The sequence below is a fragment of the Peromyscus leucopus genome, chromosome 15 (assembly GCF_004664715.2).
Source record: "Peromyscus leucopus breed LL Stock chromosome 15, UCI_PerLeu_2.1, whole genome shotgun sequence".
In the NCBI taxonomy this organism is placed as follows: Eukaryota; Metazoa; Chordata; class Mammalia; order Rodentia; family Cricetidae; genus Peromyscus; species Peromyscus leucopus.
The window spans coordinates 23,237,422-23,250,064 of record NC_051076.1 but is presented as its reverse complement, the minus strand read 5'-3'; the positions used below and the strand labels follow the sequence as shown (position 1 = coordinate 23,250,064).

Sequence of the window (12,643 nt, the reverse complement as noted above, 5' to 3'; positions counted from 1 at the left end):
TATTTGACTCTCACATTTAACAAAGTTACCAGAGTTGTTGGCATCAAAGCCTGGCTTCTAGCAGCCCCAAGAAGCTATGGTCAGCTACCCATCCCCAACATGTCAATTGAAGAGAAAGTTGCTTATGAAAATCAGAGAAAGGAGCTTTATTCACAGTGGCCACTCTAGAAAGAGGGCTAAAGGGGTCCAGTGATTCCCCCCAAGTCTGTGGGGGCACTGATAAGAAGTTTAAGTCTCCAAAGAAGGCGAGAGGGACTTATAACGAAGCAGTTCTAATCAAGGTATGGTCCAGCCTTCTACTGTCTAAGCCCCATCTGTCCTGTGAGGTAGTCCAACAAGTTGTTAGAACTGTGGAATCTCTTCCTGGGAGGCAGGTGCCTATGGTTGGCACCAGGGGTCCAGCTTTTCCCTGTCCCCAGAATAGGATTCCTGGGAAATTTCTCTCTTCATGACCAATTGTTTCAACAGTCTGATAGCCGAAGGGAGGGCCACAAGTGTCCCTTTTGACTGTCTCCTCTCCTGCCAAGGCAGTTGCAACAATCAGACAGACATGTATAAATGGAATTTTGATGAATGCCAGACTTAGGAAAGATCTGTCTTGTGTTTAACTACATATAGACCATCAAAAAATTGACCATATGTTTTGTTTTAAAAAGCAGATCAATAACCCAATGAAATAAAATTTAGAAGCTTATAATATAAGACAGTGCAAATCCCAAAACCAGCCAAAGCAAAAATTACTATTAAACTTTAGGAAAAAATACAAGCAAAAAGCTTCTATAACTCTTTAGAGAATATAATTCCTATGAATATTTTACTAATATGCTAAAAACTGAACAGCTATCCAAATCATTTTATGAGGCTAAAATAGCAGAGTTGAACAAAGAAACCAAAAGGCAAATATTGCTTATGAACAGAAATGCTAAAGTGTTAGATAACATTTAAAAGTTAATTTTAGCCAGGCGGTGGTGGCACACGCCTTTAATCCCAGCACTTGGGAGGCACAGGCAGGAGGATCTCTATGAGTTCGAGGCTAGCCTGGTCTACAAAGTGAGTTCCAGGAAAGGTGCAAAGCTACACAGAGAAACCCTGTCTCGAAAAACAAAAAATAAATGAAAAACAAACAAACAACAACAACAACAAAAAGTTAATTCCAGGAGTACACTAAAAAATTTTTAAGTAGAAAAGTGGGGATGGTTTAATATTAGAAAAGTCACAGATATCTTTTAATTATTTAAGGGGGGAAACAATGTCTTAATAGAGGACAACAAAACTGAAGTTAAGGCCACAACTGGACACATGCAGATTTTATAGTCGGTTCATTGGGCACAGCCAGGCCCAGTCACATGCACACACTACAGGAGCTCCTGACATACACTAGTGACAGACACATGAGCCTTGACAGACAGCTAATGGTCTATGAACCTTCACTATTTACTACCTGGCCCCCTTCTCTGAAGGTTGCTGACTCCTAATCTTTAAGATTAAATACATTAAAAAGGAAGACAATAATTGATAATAAAAAAAATCCAGTAGCTGCCCCTACTTTTAAAAGAATTACAAAACAGAGTAAAAATTAAAGAGAATTAACTGAAAAAGGAGCTTTTTTAAATTTTTCTTTCTTTTTCTCCCCCTTGTGTGTCTAGAACAAATGACTATACATTTAGCAATTTAAAAAGTCATATATTATGTCGTAGTTTCCATTGACAAGGAGTCTGGGAAATGGTCCTGGGAAATCCCCAAAGTCTCCTAAAGCTGCAGTCAGCAGTTAGCTAGGCTGTGGTCTCATTTGGAGGACCCTCTAGGAAAGAATGAATGTAAGTTTGCAGGTTGTTGACAGGATTTACACCTTTGCTGTCTAAACAAACTATACCCCAACATTCCAGTAACTGAGTTTCAATGCATCTTACTTCTTTTTTCCTCATTCTTATAAATACTCTTGACCTATTAAGCAAAGGTTGAACAGACTTCAGGTACTCAACCAGGCTTAGAAGGCTTAGGCAGAACCAGACAGCTACATTAAAACATTCAAAAAACACTAGTGAGAAAATTTGTATCTATCCTTAATGACCATGTAACAAATTGTACAGATTGGGAGACTTTCCCACAGACTATTCCGGAATACCTACAAAGCTTGGCTCCCTACAGTCTTAGCTAACTACAGTCTAATGCAAAGATTCTGTCATGCTGTAAATTCCCAAAGTATGTTCAGTTTTCTTTCTTTTCTTTTTTTTTTAAGAATTGAAATATAAATTTAACTTAGTTCTTTGCTCAGCTGTGACATCAAGAGGTCTCTTGCTTTTTCTGTTGTTTGTAAGTAAAAACTCTGTCCTTGATGATCAGGAACAATTAGTTCTTTTTCTATGTTGACATTCTCTGTGCTGTCCAGTAGAAATATGAGGGGTGAGAAGATTCAATGAGTAAAGTACCCCCCTAGGCAAGCACTGGGCCCTGAGTTTATATCCCCAGAATATACTTTGACATCGTGATTCCAACTGAGACAGTTCAGACATGTCCAACCTTTTGACATGTAGAGACAACGTTATCATCTATAAAGCTTAGGGCAAGATGGGGTTACAAAACACGACAGGAAAATTCTCATTGTCGAAGTAAGTGTACAGTTTTGTGTGGGGCTGCATTTATAGCTATCATTGGTTGCATACAGCTACATGCAGAGGTTGATATACCTAGAGAATATATGAAAATACACAATCTAGCAGCAAATAGAAATGGAAAGGAATGCAAACCGCACCATAAAGCTCAAGGATCAAAAGGGAAGAATTCTGATTGTTAAGTTCCCCTCCCCTCTCTTTCTTCTCCTCTCTCACCTCCCCTCTCCACCTCTCCTTTTCCTGGGAACAACATTGCAGAGGCCACACTGTTGACTTTTTCATCCTGTGTTTGTGGCCAAGTTTCCAAGATGTCTTGGAATTGGAGATTTAATTTTTTTTGTAAAGATTTCAGCTTCATTAACTGAATTTTGTGCAGTGATGTTCTATCTTTCTATAGCCCACTATGCATTATTGTTGATATTGCTAAAATTATAGTGAATTCAGCTCAGGATACATTGAATGAAACTTCAAAGCACCTTTCATATATTACCAAGGACAAGAGACCCAGTCCACTGAGCACAGGTGGGCTGAGGTGTGCATATGCTCTCTGCCTGGATGGTTCTGGCACAACCACATACCTACATCAGGACATTCAGAATAAGAATGGGAAACACTGGGCTCATCTTCAGTGAGTGTACAATATAATAAAACTGCATGAGAGCTCTGATAGGAAAGATACCATCTGGGAAATGAATCCTTAGATGCTCTAGACCTGCATGTTGAATAGCTGCCCTTTGCCACACGGGACTGTCAAATGTTGGAAGTGTGATTTGTCTGAGTTAAGATGTACTGTAAGTGTAAAATACATACAATTTCAAAAGCATTGTACAAAAAGATGCAAAGCATGTCACAGTGACTTTTGATATTGATTATATGTTGAAATTATGTTTTCAACATGCTGAGTTAAATAAAATACACTAATGAAGTTGATTTAATTTTTGCTCTATGTTTCATGCAGCTACTGTAAGATTATATTTCTATTGGACATCACAAAAAAAATGTCAAAATAGGAACAGAATGAATTAATTCTTCCTGACTACCAAGGTCAGGCTTTTACTAGCAAACAATGGAAAGATGAAGAAACCTTGTCCAGCCACATGTTAGAAAACTCCAACTTTGTGTTTTGGGGCAGCACCTTGTTTTTTATGTAATTTTTATGAATTCTTTGAAAACTATATGCAATGTAGTTTGATCATATTCACACCTCCCCCAAATTCTCCCAGATCCACTCCCACCTCCCCGAGTCTCTGAAACTAAGCACCTAAAACAATATCAACAGACTTCTTCAAGGGCATACATTTTTTTAAATATATTAGCATGAAGCATCTGTTTTACATTTTTACTGACCAACACCACTGTCTTAGTAATACAGCTTCAAATCACATACTGTAAAGAGACCCAGGACTCTTTGGTTCCATACATGCCGAGTGATAAGACATAGTGCTAGCTGGTAGAAATTGAGAGTCTTTAAGTGTAATGGAGTGTGATTGTAAAATAAATCAGCATTTTCTTTTCAGTTGTGTAGAGGAGGAATTTGAGTCTCCTTTTCTGTGACATCTGCCCCTTCTGGTCTTACAATCTTCTTACATTCCCAAAATCTCTTCTCATTTTCTTAAATCCCAGGTTCCCATTTAATCCTCACAACAGATCTACATGCAGGTTGTAGAAAACCACACTCCTGCCATAGTGAGGTTGAGAACAGAGAAACCCAGACCGGTATCTGACTTATCTAAAGCCACATAGAAAGTGGGCTTTGGCCTCCGTTTGCCAATTCCAGATGTCATTATCCTTTCCCATCTTTTGGGCTCCTATAAACCTTATAGCTTTGACAGACCAGCCTGTGAGCAGCCTCTAATGTACTTGATGCATGCGGAAGTTGGCTGACGCTCGAGGAATCTCTGCAGGATGCTCAGCCTTCATTGCACTACCTTTTTCTCAGCAACCGTGTGAGTCACCACCCCTCAAGGGGTGTTGCTATTCGGAGTACTGCAACCTAATCTTTCTGGGCTTCTGATCTGTCATCTGTAAAACAGAAATTCAATATTAACCAATGAAGATTCACTTTATTTCAATACTGATTACCTGGTTTTTATAAAGTGTCTTTCAGTTAATAATCATTGATCAAGCCATATGAGTTGGATTCATTCTTCAAAAATCAGGCAAAATTGCACAATCTGATTCCAAAATATAAATCTTTTTGTCACAGCAATGCTATAAAAAAAAAAAGTTACAATTTCTTTTTCTGAGGTTTAGATGCAAGTGCACTTGGAGACTTTTACATTATTAGACTAGTAAAATCTTAGAACTAGTGGAAACATAATCTAGGTCTGTCCCTGCAATATATGATGAGAGAAACTAGATGTAAAGAAATGTGAACAGTGGGATTGCCTTACACATACGAAGCTAATCAGTGAAAAGACCTGGTCTACATTTTAAACACCACCACGTTAGTCTGTGTTGCTAGCAGGCAGCTGTTGTAGTTTGTATATGAAATGTCTTGATCCCACAGGGTGGGACTGTTTGGAAGGTCGTGGACTTCCGGGAGGAAGGGAGTCTCTGAAGCAGGGGTGGGGGGTGGGGGTGGTCTTGTGTTTTTCAGCTGTTGTGCCCAGATCGTGACCCCCAGAGAGACCACCAAAGACGAGCATGCCGGAATGCAAAAGCAAGGTTTAATTCTGGATATCCAAAAGCAATACAAGCCTAGGCAGGGACTTTGTCCAATACATCCAACGCAGTGGAGGCTGGAGGAAGCGTCCACCTGTCTGCAAGCTCAGTTTTTAAAGGGAAAAGTCACAAGGTTACATCATTTAGGGGTGCTAGTACGGGTACAATTCTGATTGGCTCGCTTCTAGGGACTTCTAAAATTACTTCTAAGGGAGTGGTTGCCCGCCACCATTTCTCATTGGCTGCCCTCAGGTGGGGGCATTTCTGTGGTCAGTTACCCTGGACATTCCATAGTCTGGCAGGCATTACCTCGTGACTATCTTGTGACTCTGTACTTTTACACTTCCTGGTTTCTGGAATCTGAACTGACTGGTTTCAGTAACTAATGGCCCATTCCCAAAAGGAGAAATCTTAGGCCTTAGTTTTAGGGTGAAAGCATTTTGGTCTTATTTCTAAGATGGCTCCTTTTGGTCTCACACAGCCTAGCTCAGCTTCTTGTTTAGTCTCTGTGTTTCTGAGTTTGGATGCAAGGTGACCAGCTGGCTTGGTGCTCTTAGCACCAGCTTCCCTGCCCACTGCTGGTCTCCCTCACCATAACTGACTATCCACTGCTGGAGACGTAAGACGGCGGAACAAGCCCCCTCTCTCTTCAGTGGCTTCCCCGGAATATTTTATCACAACGACAGGAAAGGAAACCAAGAGAGGAACACAGAAACAGACTTTTAGGAGCACACTGTGAACTAATTCAAACTCCAGTCATAATATACCACATAGGATGCCAATCATGCCCTCCACGGTAAACTTAAAGTGAACTATTATAAAGTTAAAATTGTATTTTGCTAACTTCAAAATGTTAAAAGAATGTTCTAGAGTAGATTAAAAAATAAGCTACATGCAAGTTTTTATTTGACCTACCTGCTTTTCATTTTCTCCATATGTTCTACACTGAACATATGTTCCTTAAGTAATCAAAATTTTTTTGAATTGCTGGAAGTATGGGGAATCGCTGGAAATTGCATTGTTAAAAGAATATTAATGTTGTTCGTTATAATATATTTGATAGTCATAAAGTACTCAGGCCGGCAATATGCTTAAATCGTGTTACAATTTCTAGCTTGAAATTTAAATTTTCAAGAAAGCAACTAGAGATTCTTGAGGCTACTGTTTATCATAAGATGACAAGAGAAGTTTCCCTTTGATCATAAAATTTTCTCCTTGAAACATAACCTTTCAAAATCAGCTTTGCCACCTCTTCTTATTACCTACTATAGCAAAAAATTTTCCTGAATAATTTTCAATTATTTGATGCACTTGGTTTCCTTGAGAAGTTATTAAGCAATGTGATAAAGTGTTTGTTATAAGTGAAAGAAGCAAAATCAATCAGCTTTTAAAAATTTTTATTAGCATATATTAATAATACATAATGGATTTCATTATGACATTTCCCACATTTGTATAGTATATTTAGATCATATTCACTCTACCATTACTGTCTCTTGCTCCTTCCCACTTTCTGTAATCCCTATCTTCTGTTCAATGGGTCACCTTTCTACTTCTTGCATATCTTGTCAAAATTGGTAATTTTGGCAGGAGTAGATGTAGCATGTACACCCACATGGCTATGACTCCAAGGGATATGTATGATAAAATGCATGACTGACATGTCTGCTCAGACAGCAACAGTGCTTACTGGATGATTTTTAACTGGCAAGGAGTTAGATGAACCTAAGTTCTATTTCCTATACTGTTCCCAGAAACCTAGGGCCCCATTCCTCACATGTTGACATCAACTGAGTTTCTATCCGGCGCTTGGTATAATCCAAGTACATTATATTCCTTCTGATTACTAAGAAATATAATCAACCACATCCTCATATCCTGGTGATCATTTTCCAGATGGGGAAATTTCAGGCACAGATAACTCCTGACACTGGCTTGGGATCATGTGACTAGCTGACAATAGAATGAGGATTTGAACCCCTGTCCAAGTCCCGAAGTGTGTAATTCTGCCTGCAGGGGGGCATTGCTGCCACACCTCTTTACACATCTCTTCTCAGACACTGATCAGACACACTGTCACCATCTCCACGATGATTCTGCAGAAATGAGAAATCAGGGTGAATGGCTGTGTGTAAACTATTTGTGGTTACTGTAAACATGGAGCCTGGTTCAGAGTTAGCAGGACTGTGTAGAATTCTCCTACCTCGAGAAACACTGGAACTTCTTAACAGGGAGCTGAGGAATCATGGTCCCCATTGTCATTTCACTTTCTGACCTGTACATTATCATTTCACACTACTCTCTTAGGTTACACGGACTGCCAAACATTTATTAATTGTGCTGGAGTGCTTATAAAATAAGGGTGTATAAAAGTGCCCTCCTTCCCAAGAGTCCTGGTTCCCAGTTGTACAATCAGTCACCATCCTAGGTAATTGTGAAGGGAATTTGCTGATGGCTTTAAGGGACTAACCAGTGAAACTTAATATGGGGACATTATCCTAGATTATCTAAGTGCTTCAAAGTCCTTCAAAACAAGATAGGGAGGGGAAGGATCCCAAACAGGAAAGTGACTTGGGACTCTGCTGCTGATGCTGACAAGGGTGGACTTAGGTCTTGGACTGAATGGAAATCCCTGGAATCTGGGCAGTGTCAGCCGACAGGAAACAGGCAGATCAACCTCATGCAGACAAGGCTGAATGATTGAAAACTGATTCTTCCTGAAGACTCCAGTAAACACACATTTCTACATCTCTTCGATTTGAGCCTGCTGAGACCCATTAAAATCTATGAAACTACAGGTTTACAAAGAGGCTTTTAAAGTCAGGTTTGTGACCATTTGTTTTGGTAGCATTAGGAAAAAAAAAAGGTAATGCGGGAGGGTAGGTGGTGGGGCTGCGGAGATGGCTCCCTGGGTAAAGTGCTTTCTGCCCAAGCATGAAGACTTGAGCTCAGAGTCTGCAGCATCCACACCGAAGTCAGCACAGCCGCAGAGCATGCAGTCAGCCCAGCTGCAGAACGTGCAATCAGCCCAGCTGCAGAGCATGCAGTCAGCCCAGCCGCAGAGCATGCAGTCAGCCCAGCCGCAGAGCATGCAGTCAGCCCAGCCGCAGAGGATGCAATCAGCCCAGCCGCAGAGCATGCAGTCAGCCCAGCCGCAGAGGATGCAATCAGCCCAGCCACAGAGGATGCAGTCAGCCCAGCCGCAGAGCATGCAGTCAGCCCAGCTGCAGAGCATGCAGTCAGCCCAGTGCTGGCAGAAGCAGGTGGATCCCCACAGCTCTTTGTCCAGAGCTGGATGGGTGAGCTCCAGCCTCAGTAAGAGATGCTGTCTCAGAAAATAGAGCTAGAGAAAGACACCGATAATGACAAGCACATGCATGTACACACACACACACACACACACACACACACACACACACACACTTCAAAATTCCTAATTTCTTTGAAAATTCTCATTAATGGGTAAGAAAACTTATTTCTGCTCATTAATAAGTTAATAGGAGTTATTTTGTTGCTGGTGGCTTTTGAGATAGACTTTTCCTGTGTTATCCAGGCTGGCTTCAAACTGGTCTCAAACATCTTACCTCAACCTTTCAATAACTGAGCTTACAGGTTTGTGTGTCACTGTGCCTGGCTTACAGATGCTAACATTTTTCAAGGGCCTCTGATTTTGGAACTTCCATAATTTGATAATTTATTTGAAAAGATCACTTTTAATACTCATAATATCTTCTTATAGCAAGGTAGCTGATTTTCAATCAACACTGGGAAGTGGGCAGCTAATCAAAGAATCTAAAATCCTTTATATTCTGAAACTTCCCTCTGCCAGGATGAAAAATCTGACCCAGTAAGATTGATAGAGGATGGTTAGGAATAGTCATTCATGGCGAATGTGCATAGCTGAGGCCCTGTCCGACGAAGGTTGACTTCATTTTCGAACAAGGGTAAGATGGTAATTGAGTGTTCATTCTGAACAAGGACACCAACTTGGTGCATGGTTGCTCCACGGAAAAGATGTCAGTCTCCCCCTGGAAATCACTCATCATCAGTGAAAAGGGTGTTGAATGTCAGAGTGTCCCTTACTCCCAGGGGACTCTCTACTCTGACATCGGAAAACAAGGTGCATTTCAGCTCCCTTAGACTTTGAATCCAGCCGATGCAGAAGCTGTTGTTACTTGACAGCCAGCTCTGAGGCACTGTTTGTGTTTATTCTGTTTGCGATTTTAGATCTTTGGCTATTTCTCCTCTGAAGAAGATCCTCTTACTTCGCAGCTGGATGAAGAAAATTTGGTTTTCCTTGTGTCCAGAAAACAGAGAATTGTGATTTCAGGTGACTTTTGCATTTCCTTTCCCAGTTAGTATGAATTTTAATAGTTTTTCTCAAAACTGAGCGCCAGGAACATACTATTTCCGAAGAATCACCTTTTATTTCATGTCCTCGCTCAGTTCCACATCAGTATCAGCTTGGGTTCAGTTTCCAGAGAAACTATCTGCAGTTGAAACTGGAAGGTCACCCTCACTCTGAAAGATGCTACCAAATGTGAGCGTGGAAAGAAGTCAGCGTGTGAAGAGGCTCAGACCTCTGGTTAAGTCTCCATGATAACATCATATTGTTACATGTCCCAGTGGCACCAGAAGGAACTGTGTGTCTTTACAATGTTCTCAAAGAGTTCCCAAGTGAAGCTCCTCCCAACCTGCTAGCCTTGATTCTTCTGCAGACAGTTTCTCTGAAACTGAGTTTGAGCAGGTCATGGACAGGCATTAGCTCATCACAGGACCTTCCCAGTTTCTAGGTGTCATCTTTTTTTTTTTTTGTTGTTGTTGTTGTTCTCAAATTTGACCCTGGGACTTGGGTGCTCCCATCCTTCTGCACCCTTGACACTGGGTTTTCTTGCCTGTTCGTTCACCCAGGGTGGGAAATGATCAGAAGAGATCAAACCTAGAGCCTCTTCCTGTCTCTTAGCATTGCACTCCATGTTCTGAGATGAAGGGAGGACTCGAGGTTGAGTCTGGTGTTCCTTTAACAAATGCACCTCGGAGTGGGGATGCAACTCAATTGAAACAGCATCTACGGTGCGGGTCAGGGACCTGAATGCTGGAGACACTGCAGTGAAGAAAGGGACATACCTCCCCTCCCCAGCCTCATCTGATATTTGCTCTTATGTGTCCCCCTGCTAAATGGAATACAGAGTCTGTTCATGTCCGTTCTTCTCTAAGTGTTTGCAATGATAAAAAAATCGCATCACCATAAGCAGACCATGGTGGTATACACCTGTAATCCCAGCACCGGGAACATTAATGCAGGAGGAAAGCCTGGGCTACACACTAAACTAAAATCCAAGCAAACAAAAGTTAACTCACCCTGAGAAGGATTGTGTATACAGCTTTGTCCTTCTGCCTGTGGGTGGGCACAGAAACATCAAAGTACCTAGTGCTATTTCCCCAGATACGCAAAATGTTTTTAGAAGTCTTAAAATAGCATTAAAGCAGTTTGATTATTTTATAATGGAAAGCCTGAGATAGTGTTGGGACTTCAGTCTGTGTCTACCACGATGGTGATAGTGACACTTCAAAGAAAAGACTGCTAAGAGATGTGAAAAACCTCAAAGGAGAAATGATTCCAAATGATGTTTAGAAAACCCATTCTCTGTGAAATGTGCCCATAGTGGAGTGTGTGTGTGTGTGTGTGTGTGTGTGTGTGTGTGTGTGTGTGTGTGCTCGCGTGTGTGCGCTCACACTGTGAGGGGTGTGGGTGGGTGTCAGAGTGTAGAGTTGCAAGTTGTTTTGGAACTCATGCACCATATTTAGCTGAAATATTCTATAGTCATATTATATCTCTAAGGATAATTAAAAACCAAGCAGGAGTTGTAGGGTTTTGTTTTTCTTTAATGGCTTTATTCTAAGTTTTAAGTAATTCAGGGCTTCTAGTAAAATGTTGGCTGCCTTCTTTTTCTTCCTTTTTCTTGTTTTAGACCAATAACAAATGAATTTTAGAACCTCTGGAAGTTGACACTAATCACATGCTTTTGACAGGCAGTAGAAGACGAGATGTGATCAAATGCATTGTGAAGGTCCCACAGTTGGATTTATTGATAACGGCATCTCAGAAAGGATTGATAACAGTCTTTAACAGTCAGGTAATTTGAAATCTTGCCCTCTCCCTCCCCTTTTCTCTTCCTGTGTTTTATTTATGCATTATCCAGATGCTTCAGAAAACACAACAACATTTCAGTATTATTTATATAAACAAACAAACAAACAAAACCGAGAATCACTGAGCCCTGATATGATTGCTGAAGTTTGATTGCCGCATTTGGTATTGTTTCTCAAGAGTGTCATAGTGAATCATGTGGCATCCACCATGTAAAGTGTTGATCTGGATAATTTCCCAGATAAAACTTTAAACACATGCCAGCCAAGTAATAGAAGATGTGATGAGGACAGTGGGCTTGGTGTAGATGAAATGTCTAAGGTGTCTCTGGCTTTCTATGGTGTTGAATAAGGAACTTCATGGGCCTCGTGTCTTCACATTGGGATAAAGGGATAATATGATGATCAGATTCAATGATGAATCAGAAACATGAATATTTCAAAACAATGTGTGGTGGTGTGTCCTATGTTCTTATGTGAAAAGAAGAGATGCATTCTTGCTCTTAAATACACAGAGTAAAGATTCAAAGCTCATTTTTAACTGAAGACAACGATGGGCTCTTACTGTGTAAGAAAACGGTAATCGATGTAATCATTTCCAAAGTTAGTTTTAGTCCTTCAGTAACATTCAACTTGGGAGTTCTCCAGAAGGATCACAGCTAGGGCAAGGAGATTGTTAGGGAAGAGCCATGTGGGTACCCGACATGGGGCATGTGGCCAAAGTCTGTGGCTTTGGGCATGTGGCCAGAGTCTGGGGTTCTGGGGTTTGTGGCCAGAGTCTGTGGCTCTGGGGTTTGTGGCCAGAGTCTGTGGCTCTGGGGTTTGTGCACAGAGTCTGCTGTCTGGCTTACTACAGACATGGCTGGGTGTGGTATTTAATGTCTCCAGGTCCCAGACCTCATCCAGAGCAATGGACTTTTCCTCCCCACATAGCTGTGGGGTTAAATGAGTGAATACATCTAATGCACCAGCCTGTGAGCACCCAGAAAATTCTTGCAATTAATATGGTGAGAAAAAAAAATCAGAGATCTGGCTTCTTTTTACACAAAACCCTTCTCCACCTCCCCCCCCAACAACATTCATTCCCTTCTCAATATAGACCTTTATATCTCCAAAGATCTGACTAAGATGGGATCTATAAAACAGGGTAGGAGGAAAATGATTGACATTGTAAAGGAGCCTCTGATTGTGGTGGGGAAGTGAAATTTCATCCTCTG

General features: G+C 41.0%; 1 protein-coding gene across 1 annotated transcript in view; it reads left to right on the top strand.

Moving 5' to 3' along the window:
- Wdr64 (WD repeat domain 64) overlaps nt 1-12,643 on the top strand; it is a 105,287-nt gene that overhangs the window by 6,140 nt on the left and 86,504 nt on the right. Inside the window, exons 3-4 of the mRNA XM_028865607.2 lie at nt 9,504-9,606; nt 11,310-11,413. Coding sequence (XP_028721440.1) covers nt 9,504-9,606; nt 11,310-11,413 — 207 coding nt within the window. The remainder of the gene's footprint in view (nt 1-9,503; nt 9,607-11,309; nt 11,414-12,643) is intronic.